Source organism: Xenopus laevis, chromosome 2S, assembly GCF_017654675.1.
Source record: "Xenopus laevis strain J_2021 chromosome 2S, Xenopus_laevis_v10.1, whole genome shotgun sequence".
In the NCBI taxonomy this organism is placed as follows: domain Eukaryota; kingdom Metazoa; phylum Chordata; class Amphibia; order Anura; family Pipidae; genus Xenopus; species Xenopus laevis.
In genome coordinates, this window is record NC_054374.1 from 95,434,818 (window position 1) to 95,456,610 (window position 21,793).

Consider the following 21,793-nt stretch of genomic DNA (forward strand, 5'->3'; position numbering starts at 1 on the left):
TATAGCTGCCACAAGATTTCCCTATATCCCTATGTCACCCAAATGCTTCCCAACCCCTCCTACCTGATCCTCTAGCTGCTGCCACAGCTGCTGCCGTTACTGGTCCATAAGTTGTTGCTGCAGGAAAACCTGTCCAGAAAGAGAAACAAAAATACTATAGAATAGTGTAGGCTCTCGGCTTTGATTACACCCTCCCAGGCATTTGCATTTTGTAACCTATCACAGCCTTTAAAATGGTAAGTTTTAGATGGCTACAGGAGTAAAAATGGCTGTACATACAATTCAATGAACGACTAAAGGACAAAGAAAGGTTAAAACGAAGTAAGTTTTATCTGAAAGGTCTATGTAAATACACCAAGGTAAAGCTGCTCTGAGTCCACTGTCAAAAAAAAACATTGCAACTCTTTCCTTCTATTTGTACACATGGGCTTCTGTATCAGACTTCCTTCTCTCTGCTTAAACCTCCAGGACTATGGCATGAGCATGCTCAGTTTGCTCCTCTCTACTCCCTTCTTTCCTTCCCTGCTGTAATCTGAGCCCAGAGTTGAGAGCAGTGTGAGCAGGGAGAGACTCAGGCAGGAAGTTAGGTCACAGTAAGCTAATATGTCAGATGCTATCCTAAACAAACAGAGAACTTCTAGATCTGTTACTCAAGTATGGTAAAGCATTCTATAGAATAAATATAGCGTTGGAATATTGTCGCTAATCTACTGGCAATAAACTGCTTTAGTAGTTTTCCTTCTCCTTTAAAAAAATCCAGGAAATCATTGTTAAATTGGCAGCCTAACTCTCTGCTCTGTCTTGAACGAGGATTCTATTATTTTGTCAGATTTAAAGGTCAGTGCCAGGTAATTTTATAAACCCTAGCCTAATTTATTTGGGCCAACCTGTTCCATTTATCAGAAATGTGGTTGCAGAAAAGTCTAACAATCAAGAGATTGTGTTTTATGATCACTACCATCGCCATTAGTGAAAGGGAACATGGTTGCCCCATGGCACATGACATGTGCATTATATGGGTATCAACCAGAGACGTCTGCATTTGTGATAACTGCTTAAAGGAAATGGTGTGTGCCACAGAACACTAATTATCCTTAGAATTAGAATAGGAAAGGGACAACCTTTCGCGTTCATTATAATAATACATATTTTTGATGTTTTCATAATGGTTCCTAACATTTTTTTCCCACAGACATTTTCCTAAATTACTGTACAAAAACTTACATTAAAAAACAATACATATATTTGCAATAGCAACTTGCTCTTACGTACAACACCATCAAATCTTCATTTTCAAGGGAAAAGGGGTTTATCCAAAACGTTGTGGTTTCTCACCTTTTGCACAACGTGTCTGCTTTAACATTTTAACATATTTGCTAATTTGCACTTTGAACACTGGTGGTATGTATATGCTATTGTCCAGTGTCGGACTGGCCCACCAGGATACCAGAAAAACTCCCGGTGGGCCCAGGTGTCAGTGGGCCTCTTGCTTATAAACATTTGGCTTATTTCATGTTCATTACCTATTTCTTTATGGGAATGTAATAATGGAACAATATAGTATTGTATGTAGAGAAAAGAGACTAGGAGAATAAAGAGGTTGAGTTAAGAGAGGAGGTATAACAGTTTGGAAAGTGGGCCCTCAGCCTAAGGTTTTCTGGTGGGCCCCTGGCATCCCAGTCCGACACTGCTATTGTCTGTAATATATATATATATATATATATTGCTTTATGTATGTTTTAAGCATTTTTTGCTTTTGCATACACCATGGTGTGATAAACTTATAAAGGTGTGCACTGGGCTATTTTAGAATTTGTATTTTCTTCTGTTGTGGTCATAACTGACCTAAGAAAAGTGGCATGTTTGTTTGCACCCGCAATAATATGCTTATATGTCCTTAATATAGAGTATATAAAAAATAATTTGTTATGTCAGTATGCCCTCTTTATTTTGTATTTTGTCAAGGTGAGAAAAGCCTCTCCTGGTAACTTTAGGAGCCAAATTTTTGGTAATTACACCAGAAATGCTTTTCTAGGGGTCAAGAATAAGGGGGTTTGGGGTTAAGTTAACTTGAATTATAAGTCATGAACATTTTCAGGTATAGAGGTATAAAGAAATACAAAATGACAATTATTTTGTTAAGGGGAAATGTAGGAGGAAATATGTAACAAACTATTTTACATTTCGCTGTTTCCAGGTGAAGGACACTAATTTGGAAGAGTGAAACAAAAATGTATAAATAAGACAAACAGTAGCTAGAATCTGGAGTCGTTCCACATCCTGAATAAATGGAAGCAGCTGCAGAGAATGTCATTCCTTGAACACTAATCTAGGTGAATGGAACTGCTGGAAAATAAGCAGTGGCTGGCTTCATTTCTTATTCTGTTTCTTTGTTGCAGGAAAAGAATTTAAAAAAAAAAGAAAACAAACCCCAAAATTGCCATACATAATTTTTAGTGAAACAGCACCAGCACAAAGAGATAATTCAAGAAAAAAAGAGTAGCCTTGGTTTGGATTAAACATTTTGGAAACTGTCTGAAATTCACACATTGAGGTGTTATTGACCTATATTATGCATGAGAAAATAACAGTTGCATTTCCATTGAATTAGATACTGCGCGATCCCATTGTGCGTTTCAGAGACTAGTTGTTTGGTTTTGTAGAATTACTCCCATAGAGGACACTAAGAAAACATCACTTAGAGCAGTAAGTCTGAATTACAGTACAGGATCAGAATGTATCTGCAACGTACTTGTCAATCAGGAACCTTGAAGACAACTGGTATGCTCAAACGCACAAGGGAAACCCTGTGGATTACGATGTTCACCTATGCCCTTTTGGGGCCCTGGGCTTTCTGCTGTGGAACCAACAAGGAATTGGTGCGTTTGATAGTAATAAGTCCGTAAGGTTGTGCCGGCAAGGATTAGGCAAGGCATAGTCACAAAACAGGCAAAAGGGTCAAGGCAGGCGGCAAGAATCAAAGTCAAAACAGGCAGAAGTCAAAGACCAGGAAATTCCAACAGTAAATAATGTTTCAGCAGGGTCTGTAAACAGAAGCCAGCTTGGGCACTGTTAAAATAGAGGAAGACCTTTTTAAAGGAGAATTGGTGCCCAAAATTCGTAATCCAAATGTGGGCATCATGACGACTGCAAACGAACCAACCCGAGCGTCACTTGACGTGACGTTGCTGGAAGCGTGCGCCTGTGCCCCAGAAGCCGGGGAGAGATGCACTGGAAGGTAAGAGAATGGAGAAATCTCCCAGTGCATCTTACAGTATCTATTTGTCTTCATTTGTTTGTCTTTGACTCAGCAAAGATTAATATTCTCATTGGTAGAAGTCAATTGATTCACAGATGCATAGCAAGGCTTCCCTTTTGTGTTCAACCATCAACAGTGGTATGTACAGTTCTCTTCTAATTGTGAACAGGGAAAATAAACTTTTGTTTTCTATTTATATTCCCTTCGTTATATATGTTGTATGAAGGTATGTGTGCATATTTGAATTTAGGAGAGGTAATGTGCTGTATTTGTATGCTCTACTGAAGCATTCTTATTTAAGCTACAAAGAATTGTGTATATATTTAAGACTTCTACAGTTGCTATGGAAAAAGCAGCAGCTTAAAAGCACGCACCAAATGCATTACTTGAATTGTGCCAAATACTGAATCTTATACAAATGATTTTGCTCAATACTGAACCAAATTCAAATAATCTAAAAACAATTTTACTTGGCATTAATCATTTGGATATGGTTTGTTCAGGCTGCCCCAAATACTGCAAAAAGTGCAGGCTTTGTTGCATCCCTACCTTCGAGACAAGGATCACAACACTATTGGTTGACATTTCTTTCCATTTAAATGTATAATAATCCATGTAATAGCTATGTAGTATTAGATATATTAGCATATACTCTGGCCCATGCAATTCAGGTTAAGGTCATGTGTATCATGAATAGTATATGCAATTTCAGGTATTATATCAATAATCTGCATGCAAACTACATATGGAAAGATAGGAACCAAACTAAAAATTGACAAAAGAGTAGAAACAAAAACAAAAAGAGAATTTTCTAATTGTATTGATACTAGCCTAGCAGAAACTACACAGAACAACTACCACCACTAAAACTATTGTAAAGTCAATGAAGGAAAACATACTTGCATTTAAATGGGGTAAAAGTGCTGTTAATGGAAAAAAAAACATATTTAAGTCAATAAAGGCATTCTCAAAGGTTTTGAACACTTTTTTCTTAAAGGCCACATGTGCTTTAGATCATAATCTAAACTATAAACCCATAATTTTAATACAACAATTAGGGTTAATGTGATCTTTAGAGATAAATTCTTTACATGTAAAATCCATGGAAAAAGTTACCAACATAATACATTTCTGGCACAACCATACCCCAGTTGTATTTCTAACAGCAGGTCTGGTGAAACAAAGTACAGGTACGGGACCTTTTATCCAGAATGCTCAGGACCTGGGTCTTTCCAGATAAGGGGTATTTCCATACTTTATGTTTACTAAAAAAATGATTTACAGATTGATTAAACCCAATAAAAATTTTGTACCCCACTGAAGATTATTCTGCAGACCAGGATTAAAAATATCTTAGTTGGGATCAATTACAAGCTACTGTCAAGTAAAAATAATTTTGAAAAACTCTAATTATTTGATTATAATGGGGTATATGGGAATATAATGCAGAGTTCTCTTTATAACAGTTTTTTGGATAATGGGTCATATACCTGATTTGTGTTGGCACCATATTAACAATTTGCTGATTTCACCTAGCCATAACATAGTTGTGCTGTTTCATTTCTGTTACAAAAATCTACAGTACATATATGAGTTTATAGTTAACCCCTAGCAAAAGAGCTAATTAATCTATAATAAGCAAAATAAATAAAAGAGAAGTGGGGAAAATAGAGGCCTCTAGAATAAATCTGCATTTTTATGCCGATGACCAAATAAGCCGAACATTAGGATGTATTGGTTATATAAGGGATTAAACTCTCAGTCCTCTTGTTGTGTTTGGTCATTTTCGGCTTAGATGTTCAAAAGCAAGTGCCAGGATGAATCAGGCTGACTTGAACGCAGTTCCACTCCCTACTGGTAGCTAGGGAGTAGCTGGAATTAATGAGCTATGTTAATGCAGCAAATAACCATCTGTTGTATTTATGAGTTTATACTCAAAGATTTAATGAGGGACAAACATAAGAGGATTCATTCTGGATCACATCTCACCACTATATCATTTTTGTTATGAACTTGCTAAGCTTCCCCTAGTCTCTGACAATGGATAGAGCAGCATGGTGTATATGTGAAAAAAGAGCATTTATTGTATGAATGCTGACAGTACAATGAAAGGAATGAAAAAAAAGACAGGGTTAGTATCCTAAGCAACTCACTTTATCGTATTAATTTTTATTGAGAACTAAATCCTAACTAAAGAAGTAGACTTTTCTGCTGATTCACTGCACATGGTCCGTGCTGCTGTCACTTACTGAGCTTAGGGACTGACTCAATATACAGTACACCTAGGGGCAAATTCACTAACCTCCGAAAATTCGCCAGCGACGGCTTCGCACACAACGCGACAGTTTGCCAGGCGTAGATTCGCCAGGGCAACGCTAATTCAAAGTTGCATCCAGGGTGGCGAACGCCGGCGAAGTTGCGCTAGCATTACTGCGCCAATCGAAGCGAAGTTGCGATAGCATTGCCTAATTTGCATACGGTGGGAAGTTAAAGTTAAACACTACACAAGCCCTGGAAACTTTAATAAAATAAAATAAAGTTGTTATATTGCCCTACACATGAGCCCAGTGTACAGTTTATGTGCCATATGTTAGGAAATGTAGTGGGGAAGCGGGTTATCCCAAAAAAATGTATGCTCTTTTGCAGCCTATCACCTTGAAAAAAGAAAAAGACGCTATCGTTTTTTGGGACTTAGAACATTTTTCAACAATTTTTTTAGGAACTCCTATCTACTCTATTGCACTGCGCCTGGTCTGAGGTGGTGAAGGCAAGTCTGGCGCAAGAGGTAATGTTCAGTAAAATCCGCATCTTATAGAATTTTTGTAGTTACGTCCATTTGCCAGAGCGCAAATTCATCAGGGGTTAGGGAGCGAAGTACCGCCAGAATCTATCTCCTCTGCTAGCGAATTTTCGCCCGCATTAGGCACTTCGCCCTTTAGTAAATTTGCCCCCTAGACTATAAATGTCACAATATAGGCTGATTAGTGATTAATACAGATAATTACTACATGGCAGCACAGAAACCAGTGCAATTAGCATCAGAATTTAATAATCAGTCCTGTAGCATCAGCTTATATTACAGACAAGCCTCATTTTCTGCTTGATAATTTGTGACAACCCCTAAGTTTAGCTTCTCAACAGCTGCTCAGAGCCCACTGAGCTTGTGAGTGTCACAGACACTTTCCCTGTGACAAGTTTGAAGTCCTGGATCATTGCTGCTATTGACAAGCTGAAACTTTAGGCTGGTGCAATAAATTCAGTATGTAAAATATAGCATTTTGACCATATTCAAATTAGGGTTTATTTAAGATACAAGGGTCTGCTTTATCCGTATTTATTTGCCTGAAAACAACTGTGGCAGCTGTGAGATGTGACCAAAAGTAATAATGACATTAAAAAAGAGAAGGCCTAAAGGCCTGAATTTCTATTAATAAGCAGAGATTCCTGACATCAGGGCTTGCTAGTTATGAGTTATGATTTACAGTCCCATTTTTTAGGCAACTACCTACAGAACAAAATAGCCCAAGAGCCAAGTATGACGATTGGGGAAGAGGGGGGTCAGGGAGCACATATAGCAGCACTGGTGTCATAAATGATTCTACTTCCAGTGCATCAACAGGTGTGCTTTGTGCCTGTACTGGAATAAAATGGCTGCCTACAAAGTATGAGTTTTTTTCCTAACATATTGATCTGATTTAAAAAATTCATAAGAATCTTTATTTTAATACTGGTCAAGAAAATCATGAATGCAGAGAGTTAAATGAAAAGGGAGGCCATATTCCACTGTCCATAAGTTTTTGTTCTTAAACTAGACTATTGATGCTGCACTGAATTTAACCTTGGCATCCTTATTAATGATTGGACAGTGTACCCCACTGAAGATTATTCTGCAGACCAGGATTAAGACAATGAAAAATCTAACTAGAATAGACTGACCTAAAATAATGCACAATCCATGGTACTTTAAATGAGATTTATAATCCTCAGCCAAGGAGAGAAACACAGCAATGTCTGGCTATTCAGATGTTCCGACATGATAACAAGCAAATATATTAAAGCAACAGATTATACAGGCAACACTGTCACTGTATTACAAAAAGTGGTTTATACCCATTAGGAATCACTGCTGTCGCTATAGCCAGTCTTCATACTGCCTCACAGGTTTGCTCATGATATACATTTGTACAAATTAGTGAATTCCCAGCTAGTCTTCCAGGGAACATGATTCTTTGCCTTTCCTTAGGCATATTTCTTTTATAATTGCCTGGAGAAGCAAGGATGCCAGAGTGATTCAAAATGACTAAAGTGGATCCAGGCATTTCAATTAGCAGAGACTTTAGTATAACTGTTTTGAAATAGGCTCATATGTGGTCCATAAAAGGCCCAAGGCTTTTAGATCAATTCCATGTTCAGTTAATACTAAGAAGCTTGCAACTGTAGTTTAATACTTCAATGGATATATATATATATATATATATATATACACTCATAAATACATACATAAATATATTATATTCTTGCTTCAGTAGTTTCTGTTTAAATAATGAAGAATAAGTGCTAAGGAAAATGCTACATCTGTCTATGGCCTGAGGCTCTAATTTCCTGCCTGCCTGCGAGTGTTTGTGTTTGTAATACCGAAATGAGCCCTTTCTTACAGTTACAGGAAGACTAATATATGACTTTGGAAGTGTAATTGCTTTGCAAGCAGACACTATGTTGTTTAAGTGTGAAAAATAAAAGCCCACATCCATGTAACCACAACATCAAACATCTATTTGCTGTTCTTATCAATTTGCTGATTAATTATGTTGGGATCCCTGTGCTGGTAAGATGTCTGATTAGTCAGCTCAGAAAACATGACAATGCAGATTTATATGTACAATTGTGTCTAAAGTCAAAGGCGCTAGACTGCACCTCTGTATGGAAACACTGCATCGTTATACAGTAACAGCACAAATAAAGAGGATAATACCTGTGATGTCACTTTTATTTAGTTGCAGCTTTTTGTGCCTTAAAAAAACACCAGCAATGACGGTATCTTTCTGAACAGAGAAGCATGCTTGCTTCTTAAGAGGGCACCTTTTCAACCTCAATTTATTCTCTTCTTGACTAGTGAGAGGCAATGAATGGGTACAGTGTTTGCTACCAGGAGAATTCAGCCATCTGTTGAATTAAAAATGATTTTGCATCCGCTGACTGAAGTATAATGTGGATGTCATTTTTTTTTCAAAGGTGCCACAGTACAACTCCAAGGTATTTCTTTTGTAAACTCCTTTCTTCTTTGTCAATGCAGATTAGTCCTAAAGCTGTTTCTCTAATAAACCTAGTTCAGAATTTTAAGTCCTGTGAGTGCTGATCTTTTTTGGAATGGATATATATATATATATATATATATATATATATATATATATATATATATATATATACACACTACAGATCTGGAACCCTTTCATATGCTGCACTGTCTGTATCCGCATACATAAATACTCACATACACATGTACACATCCATACTGCATCCATCCATAGTCCTTAGTTGAGGACCAAAAAGGGTATCCAAGGTACGGTATGTAGGGTTTTGGGTGGATATGGCACATTTTTAAGGGTAATTACTAGTATGAAGGTTGGACTTAGAATGTGAAACTGCTTACTGGTACAGAATGTTATTAAGTAATAGTTCCAGTAAGTTCATGCTTTGGGCAGAGGCAAACTCTTCAATTAACCTCTGTATTTCATTACCCTAGCTACCTATTGTGCCCTACCCATGGTTATATATTTCTATTGATTTAGCTTCTACACTAGCACCAGCCCCGTTAGTTTCTGTATTTATATATAATACACAAAAGCCATGAATATCCTATAAATTATATCCTTATAAATGGTGACTAGTGATGTCATCAGTTATAAACGGTGAGTAGTGATGTCATTTTTGTCACATGACTCCTAAGACTTGTGTATTATAATAAATAAAGTACCTCTTGTTGGAAAATATGAGGATATTAGAAGTAACCTCGGAGTTCCATGACCTGTATAAAATATATGGTCGGTGACTTTTAATATCCTTATATTTTACAATCGGGGGTAATTTATTCACTATATATTATTTGTTTTGATCCTCATAATACAGTACTGTGAGCATCATTTTGTTTACTGTTTACAAGTTTATACAATAAGCACCTATCACACAATTAATAAAAGGGATCGTATACAGACCAGTTACAATATGCCCTTTGAATAAGGTACAGGTTACAGTATATTTAGTTTAAAGTGGAGCAAACTTTAATCAACAATGGAGAGTTACTTGTTTTTATTCCATAGAGTGTGCTTTTAACATTTGTAACATTCAGTAAACTCTATTGGAACACTGACCTTGGCGGCAGAAAACTGCAGGAAGATTTGATTTCCCCAGTCTACTAAAATTTCACAAAACTTTTGTTCTATCATCTTGTGGAAACTTGTACTTAGGCTGGCGAATGTCATAATGCAGCCTTTGAATTCAGAGAAACACATCATTACGTTTTACTGTTCCTTAAAATGTATCAGTGCATAAGACTGGACATTTTGATTCAGAGTAGAGATGTATGCCACAGTGCAGTACATATTTGCATTAGATGCCATCTGGTAGTTTCTTGCCTGCACATCCAGACTGGGACACCCCTACAGAACACTCTGGTTAACCAGCTAAACCTGCAGGTAGAGGCAGGGTACTTTTAAACTCAACATTCTGTTTGTCAATGACAATTTATACAAGCTTCTGGTTTGAGGGTTTGCTTTTCCCAGAATTATAACTTAATGATTATCCTGCCTATAATTAACCAGCCTTAAATGTGACAGTCTTACAAAAAGACAGATCTGTTCCACTGACAACGGAATTGAATTTTATTGATTCTTATGCTTTGCTTCTGACAATATCGCAATGATGAAATAAATGCCAGGTGTATTTCAGCAACGGCTCCGCATTATCAAAATGGATAGCTTACAAAATCATAAAAATCACAGAGGCGGGTATGACTGCTTTAATGCAAATGGGAGCTGGGGAAATCAATACGGGATCATAAAACAAGACTTTGTAAAGTCAAATTTTATAATGACTGATATAATAAATATAGCTTGTGCCCATAAAACACAGTACAACCTTTACATTTCTTTCTGTTCCCTCAAGTCCGGTTTCTGAGGCTACAGGAACAGAGCTGATTATTCTGAAAAACAGTCTGTTTAGAGAAAAGAAAGACATTACTTACTGATAAGAATTATGCAGAAACTATTTTACCAATTCCGGGAGTTGCCCTATAGACTTGGTTAACATTAGGGATGCTCCTTATCCCTGATTTGGTTCAGGATTCGGGGGAATCTCAGCTACTTTTAGCAAGATTCGGATTCAACAAAACTGAGAGCCTGGCAGAACCAAATCTGAACCCTATCGAAATGAAAAAAATCAGTGCACACATCGGTGTTTTTCCGCTTACGCCTCTGCATTTCTGGCATTGCGAATGGATTCATATTTGATTCGGTATTCAGTCAAATTCGTAACCCTGGATTTGGGGATTAGTCCAAACCCTAAAATGCAGGGTTTGGTGCAACCCTGGTTAAAATGAAATGCAATTAATTTTTCTTTTGCTAGTGTTCTCTCATAAGAAACAATGGAATTTGACTGCTCAAAGTCAAATGGGTATCCCCTGGAGAATGTAGAAATCTGACAACACTAGTGTCTACCAAAAGAAAGTTGGAAATGAAAGTTGTTTCCAGAGGAAGAAAGACATTTTGATCTCCACATTTGGCCATCTGAGAACCTCTGTAGGGCTTATGCAATAAAAGCAGCTCTGTGCAATTGTGTCCTTTGCAATCAGTCATTATAATATCTGCAATATACCGGAGGTGTAAACATAATACATTGCAATCAAATGTACACAAGCTGCACCTCAAGGTATGGTGAGGCACACTGGCAAGCCATTGGTGTGCACTTATGTAGCCTTCAATCACATGAAATCCTATTAACACACAGCTAGACGGAATGCTCCTTTGGGTGCAACATGCAAATAGAGACATGTACTGGCAAAGAAAAGTGTTAAATGCAAGGTTCATTCCATTCATTTTGGAGAGATTGCCAATGCAGTTTCACGCCCTTTCGCCAGGCTAATGTTCACTCACTAAAGTGCGAATGTTGCATAATGTTACCCCTTTCGCCAGTTTCCTTAGCCACCTTGAACCGGGCAAATTGATAAGATGAAAGCCTTCGCTTCACCACAATAAGCAATAGGGTAAAAGTAAAGTATAGTTAAATGGATACGAAGCAATTTTTGGTGTGACTGGTATTCATAGCATATTAGAAAGTATGGAAAACAGTTTCCTTGTAATGTCCTCAGGATGTATTAGCAGCTAAACATGAGATAGATGTATAAGATTTTAAATTTGGGGACAGAGTGAGCTTTGAATAGATACAAGCCTGAATTGTGTGTTGTACAGATAAAATAAGAGAATACTGAATGGCAGAAGCAGAGCTCTATTCTCTCTATTCCTGCATGGAACAAAGAATACTTTCACTAAAATGCAAGAACTGTTATTCCCCTACTTATAACTATTCACTGGAATAACCAAAAACTAGCAATAATGGTTATTGTACTTTAGTGAATATACTCTATTCCTAGCACATCTCCTTTCCTCCTCAGCCCCACTGAAGCTGTAACACATGCTGATTCTAATGTAACATGCTATAAACCCTGTATGTCTGAAAAGACAGCCTGCAAAATAACACTTTCAGAAGTAAGTACATATGCCATTAAAATGAAAACTAAGAAGTCGGAAGAGATTCGATCCATGGTGCTCGTTGGAATAACCCCAGGCCGGTGCAGTTTTCTGCTGATAGGAGCACCGGCCCAGGGTTTCAGGTAAGTAAATACATTCACTTGGGGGAGACTAACATTTGGCACCCCCACGTGTGAAACAACTGTTCTTCTCCTTTAAATAGCCTGTGCTTGCACAGAGGGCAGAAATGCAGTTATACAACTGAAAGAATTACTCAATAGATTTATTTGAGACTATGCTACCCCAATAGAGTTGTGTGGGTCTGTCTCTTCATTTAATGAAAGCTGAGCTCCAACTGGTACAGCTCAGCAGCATCTGAGCAGCTGCCACTTTAATCCCCATGATTCTAATTTATGATGCCATGGAGAGACACAGAGAAATGTACTAGCCTGCCACTGCAAAAGCAAGGGAGTTTGCTTATGTTTTCTAAAATCAAAAGATGAGAACTTTTCAATATTTATCTGAGCACCAGAGCAAGAGGCCTAAAGTAAAAGCATAGAAATCAGTTTATTGATGTATTGTAGACAAGTATTACTATTGTGACAGCATAAAACACTTAGGGCTAATTTACAAAGCATGTTTGCAGCAAATGCTATGTATTTTGCACTATTTTTCACTAAAGTGAACATTATTTTGTCCCTTAGTGCTCTACTGCTTGCTTTATGGATTTGGCAAATGACCCTAAATAATCCCCTGCAGTCAGTCACACTTACGTTATGCTACTGGATGAATCATTGAGATTCTGGATATCTGTAAAAAGTCCAGTTTTATGCAATCAGTCACCTTTACCAGCATCCCTCTAAGGGGTCATTTCATAGCCTTGTTGTGTCTGGCAGGCAGACATTCAGACTGAACAACTGAGTGCTTCTTGCCCTGGTAGATCTTTAGTTCCACACTGGCACTTAGAGAGCTATGTCACTCTTGAGTGCCTATTCATTTCATGGAATTACCACAGTGTTATCCACCGAAGCTTCATTTGAAGAAAAAAAAAGCAGAGATGACAAGAAGCTATTTATGTTGCCTGATTAACAAAACCGAACAGCCTTTGCAGAATACAGGTTTGTACACAATACTAAATTGAGCTGCACAAGAAAATGATATAAAAATTGCAATTTCAACCCTAGTATTTTCTGGAGTGAAGAACTCGAGAGGTCCTCCAAGCATTAAGTTATTTAGCAATCTCTCTTGGTAGCAGAAAAAAAGTTTTTTAGAGCAACAAATCAATCCCATTAACATTTCTAACACCTGCATGCACGTCTTCAGGTCTTTATTGTGACAGTCCCATTAAGCTGTTTCTTTTGTCTTCAAACGTTGCCTTCCATGGTGCTTATTAAAATCTATTTCACCAGGCTAGAAAATTAGTGAACTCAAGACAATGCACGCCAAGCATGAAGGGAGTCCATTTAACACCTAGCTGGTTTGAACCAGGCGCAGCAGTTACCAGAAAAGAAATAAATGGGGATAGGCTGTCGTATACGGAGGAAACCTTTCTTTGCAAGAGAGAAGGGCTGACGTGGTTCACTTGGGCAAGCTGCCCGTTTGCAGTCAGAAGTTATCACAATCAATATTTCTACTGCTGGAGCGATTAGTAGCTGACAACTGTTAATTATAAAATTGGCATGTACCAAATTCTAGGTGATGCTGCCACTCTACTGCCCTAAGCCTTTGGTGGGTTATGGATAAGATGCATCAGACACAGATTTAACAGCCAGTCCCTAAATTTGAGATAGGAAAGTGATGGGCAACTATTTTCGATCCTATCAGGGCTGCATACATAGCACTGCTATGCAAATTAACTTTGTGCAAAGATCTAAGCATCAATTTTAAGGACTTCTACAAATGCATGTTTTTACCTGTGTTGTTGTGCTGTGGCTTTTAGTGAGCTCCACCTTTACATGAATGAAGAAGTTAACTGCACCAAGTGCAATTTTATCTGCATAGCCATTTACTTGACCTTCCATATGTATAATCCCCACAGAGAAGACCAGTGGTTTATCTACCTTCAGGGGATACCTATGAGATCTATAATTATGCTACTGGACATGACTGGCATGGATTATCGCCTGTTTTCCTGTTGAGTTATCACTTTGTTAAGAACAAGGTAAAGGCACAAGACCGTTTCCTCTATGTGCAATTAAATGTGGGTACTGGATTCCTAACATACAAATACCCAAGACTATTTGATAGAGCATCAGGAGATAGGTAGGTGTACCTCCCAATGAGATGGGAACAAATCAGATACTCTATGCCCTCTCTTAGACATACTATGGAGCAGAAAGCAAGTTTGTGTCAGATCTGTGGTAATAAAAATGGTTTAAAAATGCTTTGCAGTAATAGTTTTTAAGTGTCGTTATCACTTTCAGGCTTTATGCGCTATCCCTCTCTATGAAGCTCTTCATGGACTGTACTTGATGACATTGCCTTAAGATTGATCTTTTCAGTCAGCTGGTTCAGAGTTGTTCATCTCCTTTGCTTTGTTTGCGGAATCAATAAAAGGACATCACAGTCAAGCATTATGTGCTTTTGTTCACATTTGCCCCAGTGAAGTTTTCCTCAGTCTTCAATGCTGCTATCACCTTATTGATGGCTGCTGCTAAAGCCTAAGCATGTTCTGAATTCATAGTTACATAGTTAAATTGGGTTGAAAAAAGACAAAGTCCATCAATTTTAACCCCTTCCAAATGAAACCCAGCATCCATACACACACCCCTCCCTACTTTCACATAAATTCTATATACCCATACCTATTCTAACTATAGAGTTTAGTATCACAATAGCCTTTGATATTATGTCTGTCCATGAAATCATCCAAGCCATTCTTAAAGGCATTAACTGAATCAGTCCTCACAACATTATCCAGCAGTGCATTCCACAACCTCACTGTCCTGACTGCGAAGAACCACCTACGTTGCTTCAAATTAAAGTTTTTTTATTCAATTCTGGAGGGGCGGCCTCTGGTACGGTGATCCTCTTTATGGGTAAAAAGGTCCCCTGCTATTTGTCTATAATGTCCTCTAGTGTACTTAAAGTGTAATCATGTCCCCTCACAAGTGCTTTTTTTTTCAGAGAAAACAACCCCGATCTTGACAGTCTACCCTCATAATTTAAGTCTTCCATCCCTCTAACCAATTTAGTTTAGAAATCTGGGGATGAAAATTTATGAAAAATGTTGACACTTTCAAAACAGAACTTAATTTGGATTCATGTCCTTTTATAACTCTTTATAAAAAAAACTGTTGAGATTTTTCTGGTTTATTGCCCTGCTGAGACTAATTAAAAGTCCAATTAAAAAAAGCCATGGACCTTTCACACCTCTATACAACAGCCCAAAGCAAGTTCTTTGATCTAGACTTGGAACTGGTTTAGTACGGAGTATGAAGATGAGTCCTATTTCCCCTTTGCAATGTATAAAATAACGCTGTAATTTACATTTGCTTTAACTTCCCTGAATTTGTAAAATTACTGTATAGACAGTCATTAAAGGTACAGTATTACATTTATGCCACTTTTATTTTGCTTTTTTCTACGACTATATCAAATCCAGGAATCAGTCCAGGATTGGGCTGAATATCAAGAAAAGTCTTGCAGGATTCCGATTCAGTCAAATTTTTAGCCAGAGTGAATACAACCCTAAACATCAGATTGACTTTAAAGCACCATTAGAATTGTTCGATCATTTATCATTTCAGATGATTTGCTTTGCTAAAAGTTTGGGGCATAACGTCCAGTAAAATATACCCAGTCTTGCAGAAGCTTGGGTAGATCATTCAAAATCTCAAAGAATAGGAAATACCATTGCAATGATGATGATATATGAAGACATTATGATGAAAGAGATTGGACCAACAGGGTTAATTAAATAAACATTCCTTGCCAAGCTGCAGTATAATATCATAGCTCAAATGTGATCACCTTTGTCCTTGCAAGTGAAAATGCATATACCTGGATTATATTTAATTGCTGGATATTTTATCTAATGAGAGTGAAGGGGGCTGCACATTATTATTTCCTCAGATCTCTGCAATCTATCAGTAGCTGAACAGACCTGTAGGTGTGTTTGGGCTAACGAGCAATAAATTGAGTGCAATTAACCTTTGAATTGATGTTCTAAGGATAACAGCAGGCAATTTTGCCATTTAAAGGTGATGGAGAAAGGAAAAAGCACTTTGTGTTGTGTCCTAGTTAAGCATTTAGCATTGTGACTCCAAGAATGTTTAACCCTTTCTACTGCTTTATATTCTGAGGGATATCCAACTTGCAGCACTTGCACTGCTTTTAAATTCTGAGCATCCCACATCATCAGGACCATAGGCTGGACATCCTTTCATGTGTCACCCATACTGTTTTGAAAACAATAGCTGTAGTTAAATTGAGACCATTTCTATTAGGGGTTTATACCATAAAACTTTAGCATACTGAGTGGCCATTGGATTACATCTGACAACATTTCTCTGTCACTGTGCCAATGATATTAACATAAATAATTGGGCAAATTTGCATTCTGTTTAATAAAGATCTTTAATTTACTTTCTTAATATCTGCTAAATAGCATATGTGTATTACATCAGAGCTGAAGGGGGTAACATGTTTTTCCAAACAGTAATGATGCTTAGGAGTACGTTTTTTTGTTATTTAATGAACTGATGTTTAAGAACATGGACATGACCTACTGTACTGACAGGAATGAGTGGGAGACGCCATCTCTCACCCGAGGAGAGGAAGTTCCCATAAATATCATAAGAAGAACACCATTTAAAAGCAATTGATGAAGTTGTTCTATATTGTTCCTTATTGTCTATATATGTGTATGTATAAAGCAACTATTTGACAGCAAAGATAGTGTCCTCCTGCTTCCACACATCTGAGACTGAAATCACCTACTTATTTCTGTTGACCAACAATCCCCTACAGGCTGTCACTGTCAAATATTGGGAGTTTTAGACCAGTATCAAAACACAGGTTGATCACTGGACTAGAGGAATATAAATAAAGAAATGGGAAACTTCCAGAGAAAACATAGGAAATATAATGGGGGGGGGAATTAGTTTGCCATGTTTACCTCTAGTAATGCATAATGTAGCTGAGCTAGCCAATATTTCTTGTAGACTTTAATTGCTCTTTAATACAGAACACAGTGTTAAGTGATTTGTCTGATTTAATTCTGTAGTTTTAGACTGCTGTGGTTTCCTAATCAAGTCCTCTATTTCATGGTGTTTGCACACCTTATCTCTAATTTTCTTATAAAAAAAAAAAAAAAGAAAGAAATCCCTGGATGTGTCCTTAGTGGCAGAAAAAAAAAGAACTGGCTACAAACATTGCTAATAATCAATCTCTATCTAATTGTGCTTTATAAAGAAAATGGTGGCAAAGTGTTTTCATTGAACAGATAATGAATACTGTCCCACCACAGGCTCACTTGGAACAGCTGTACATAACCCTGACATACAGAAAAACCTTAATTTGCTTTCATGAGGAATAGATTACTTTTAGAGCATCAAAATCTGCAGCAAGCAGAGACTTTGCATACAGTAATCATCATGTCCTCAAAAATCGTCTGCAGCTTCTATTAATTTTAAGACATATTGTGCCAGAATAATAGGTATTTTCATAGTAATTTACAATATCTGTTATACTGGTACTGAACAGCACTCATTCTTCTGGAACCTCCTTCTAACACTCTTATGTTAAATGGGGGATATAGTTGTCTGTCCAAGTAGGCAGAACTCATGAAGTATCTGCTTGTAACTGTGCAGCACTGGGTAATATGTCAGCAGATTCTAATTAAAGCAAACAAACCCCTGGCACACATTTGGTGATCTTTTTTGTCTCCCTCAGTACAGTATATTCCAGGTGCTTCACAAACTTTTATGCATGACATTGCCGTTTTCACATAATTTGGCCCCTGACATAGGGTACAGTATAGCTGGATAATTAGCCTACTATATAAAGAACTATTTTAGCCTCGAAAGCTTATCCTACAATCCAGGTGGCAAAGACATGGCCTCCTTTTCTTTGAGGGTGGGCTTCCAGCTCCTCTATGTTTTACATACACTGCACCTAAAGGCAAAATCCAAAAGGAATGACACTTTAAAGGATCTCAAAAGGTAATTATGAAGCTATAGCTTAAAAGAGAATGAAAGCTTAAAGGGATACTGTCATGGAGAAAAAAACGATTTGTTCAAAATGAATCAGTTAATAGTGCTGCTCCAGCAGAATTCTGCACTGAAATCCATTTCTCAAAAGAGCAAACAGATTTTTATATTCAATTTTGAAATCTGACATGGGGCTAGACAGTTTGTCAATTTTCCAGCTGCCCCAAGTCATGTGACCTGTGCTCTAATAAACTTCAATCACTCTTTACTGCTGTACTTTAAGTTAGAGTGATATCATCCCCCAGCAGTCAAACAAAAGAACAATGTGAAGGTAACCAGATAACAGCTCCCTAACACAAGATAACAGCTGCCTGGTAGATCTAAGAACAACACTCAATAGTAAAATCCAGGTCCCACTGTGACACATTCAGTTACATTGAGTAGGAGAAACAACAGCCTGCCAGAAAGCATTTCTCTCCTAAAGTGCAGGCACAAGTCACATGACTGGGGGCAGCTGGGAAATTGACAAAATGCAGAATTCTGCTGGAGTAGCACTATTAACTGATGCGTTTTGAAAAAAACATGTTTTCCGATGACAGGATCCCTTTAACTAAAGAAGTAATAGGCAGGATGATAAAAAAAATTTTGTTTCCAGAGACTCGACACATGTAGGAGGAGGTGCTCTGCCCTGAGCCTTTAGCTTAAGGGAGCGGAAATCACTATATTTGCTTGTAGAGCAAGAGCTCAATGAGCAGTCCTCCAGGCAGATTTGTAAAAACAGGTATTTATTGAAGTAAAAAGAACAGCCTTACCGGATTCATGTTTTCACAACACTTAGTCACAGGCCTATGACTAAGTATTGTGAAAACACGAAATGTGTAAGGCTGTTCTTTGTGACCCCTGTGACAAGTTCTAAGTCCTGGATCATTGCTGCTATGGAGAAGTTTAAGCTTTAGGCTGGTGCAATAAGTTCAGTTTATAAAATATGACATTTTCAACCATATTTAAGTGGGAAGTGCACAGCAGTCCTACATAATAAATCAAATTGAAATAATATATGTGTATTCCAAGCAACAGGAACCATAACCTTGTTTTGTAAACAGTAAACCTGAAAGCATATTAAAGAGGCTGTTCTATATTATTAAGAAGCAGTAAATGAGTCCAATTCACTTTTTACTGGCACTCTAAAGGCCTGATATTGCCCAAAATTAACAAAGCAGTAGAGCAAAAAAGCTGGTGTTTTCAAGCTACCATATGTTAAATTTTCTCTGCAGAAAGGCTGCATTATAGGCCTGCGAAGGCAATCTTTATTTGGAATTATATGTTCATATTCCACAGTTCAGAGGGGGATTTTTCTCCCTGAACATGAAAAGCTGCTTTTAATGGTTATTGTTTTCATTACAGACCACCAGGGAGTGATCTACAGAATGATTTTATGGAAATATTGCAAAGGTTTTTCATAGCACCAGCTGTGTTGATAGTGAGACAACTCTTGTAGCATTTTTAAAAGCCTCTTAGCTGCATATTGCCAAGACTCAGGCTGCGCACAGCGATCTGCTCTCTACATCGCACATCCCAGACTCCAGAGTGGGCACACAAAGCATCTCCTGTTGCTTCACTGCCCCTAAAGGATGCTGTAAATTCAGATCAATACACATTGTTGAGCTGTAATTTTCAACTAGAATTCCGAAATGCACTGCAGATTTACTTAATTTACTTTTGTCTTCTGAATTTCTAAGTTACAGTGTTTCAGGACATCTCTGGCACAACTGTTTGGGGGTTCATAATAAGTGTGCTATGGTGAAGTGCCAAAATAAGGGAAAATAAAAAAAAGACCTGTTATTTAAGGAATCAACATCCTATAATGTTTTGTAGCAAGTATTATTTTTGTATATGTTGTACCGAGCTGCCTGGTGGATTTATTCAAGAGAAAACTGCATGCTGAAACCTGGAAATCTCAAAGTCCTCTCAGAAGCAATTTCCTTGTCACTAAGTTGTTCAATTCGCAATGTAATGTAACTAAATTCACTTTCTTCCACCAGGATGAAACTCACATGAGCATAGAGCGGGCTGTGTATGGGATTGCATGCCAATAGGATCCTGCTGTTAGCGCCTGCCAGTTCATGGGTCCAGTTTCCTGATAACATAATTTCTGGTTTTATGGCAGATGGCAGGTAGCAGGTTGGGTAGTATATCAGAGCTGGTAAAAATGCAGAATGCAAGTCCTCCCAGATAGACCTGTACAGGATTTCTTCTTGCAAACATGGACAAATTAGCTGTAACCTCTCAAGTGCCAGGGTTGTAGAACTTACAGTCTGGATTCCAATAAAAACCATGTTGCTAGCAATGTTAGGTGCCAGCCAAGATTATCATTGCCTGCTCTTGAATATAAGCGCATTATTTATTTGATTCCATACTGTCTTACACTGCAGGAGTGCTTACAGGTTTCCACCAATAACCAGGAAGCAAACTGCAAAAGGTGTGAAAAACATTCTTTTCAATGTACATTCATTTTTAAATGTAAATTATTGTAAATAAAATGGGTACATTAATGTTACACTAAAGCTATATTTAGCTTCCCTTGTGTAATGGAAATTAAAATACAAACCATCTTGTATATCTCAACCCTTTAACTGCAATAAAGATGTAGGCTTGTACATGGACAATTCCAGAGGACAAAATTTTGGATGGTGCCCTTGTTTGAAGAAACATGTGCCAGTCTGGTTAGTCAATCAAGGACTAAGCTCATGGCCAGTCTTCGGGAGGAGCTTTTCTTTTGCCAGTCCTATGGCAATATTATACTCAGTGTTTGACTTGCTACAATGGTGTGGATATAGCAATATGCAACTGTGATCAAGTATGAATAATGCTCTTTCCTACCTTACTCTCTTTTTAGCCTGAATTCCGCTAAACTGGACATCACCTTCAAGTGAGGTGACTTTTCAGAAACCTAAAGAATAATGATGTGGAGCATCCATTAATCTAAAATTCATAGATACAGTAAGTGTAGATACTGGAATCTTGATGTACACCTCAAACATTAGGGGAGGGCCCTGAGTTACTTGGTCATACCTTTTCTGTACTTCCTGTTACTGTTCTCTAGATAGAAAACACATATTAGATTAAGAACCATCGATATAATAAACTATTAGCCTGTAAACACTTTCATTGTGATGGTCACAACATGTTTTGGGATACCTGCCTTTATCAGGTGAACAACAGATAAGTGGTCAATATCCTTAAAGGATAAAAATATTAATATAAGCTTCATCATACTGAAATAAGAAACTTTCTAAAAAATTCTGTACTGTTTCTGAAATAATCAAGTTCATCTTCACTATTCCTCTCCCATCATCTGTTTCTCTTCATTCTCTCTTCAGTCAGGATTGGGTGTCAGTTAATCATTGACAGTAAGATCCAATATATCTTTTAGGAGGGGCCCTTTTTCCTAGAAGATGTATTAGAGCTCACTCTATTAAAATCACCAGACATCATGTCTCTCTACATTCAGAATTTGTGCAAAAGGCAGTAATTTTGTTTGTATTGGAATCAGTTATTTGAATAAGCTCTGATACATCTGCTAGGAAAGGAAGCTCATCTATAAGACATATTGAATCTAACGGTCAATTACTAACACCCAA

General features: G+C 37.5%; 1 protein-coding gene across 5 annotated transcripts in view; it reads right to left on the minus strand.

Annotated features, from left to right (window-relative positions):
• The window catches only part of msi2.S (musashi RNA binding protein 2 S homeolog), a 435,916-nt gene that overhangs the window by 41,095 nt on the left and 373,028 nt on the right, over positions 1 to 21,793 (minus strand). For 4 of the 5 annotated variants that reach the window (XM_041583047.1, XM_041583046.1, XM_041583049.1 and 1 more), the window contains 1 exon segment: positions 64 to 129. The exons of the other annotated variant lie outside the window; for it this stretch is intronic. In XM_041583047.1, the coding sequence (XP_041438981.1) occupies positions 64 to 129 (66 nt within the window). 5 annotated transcript variants of the gene reach the window in all.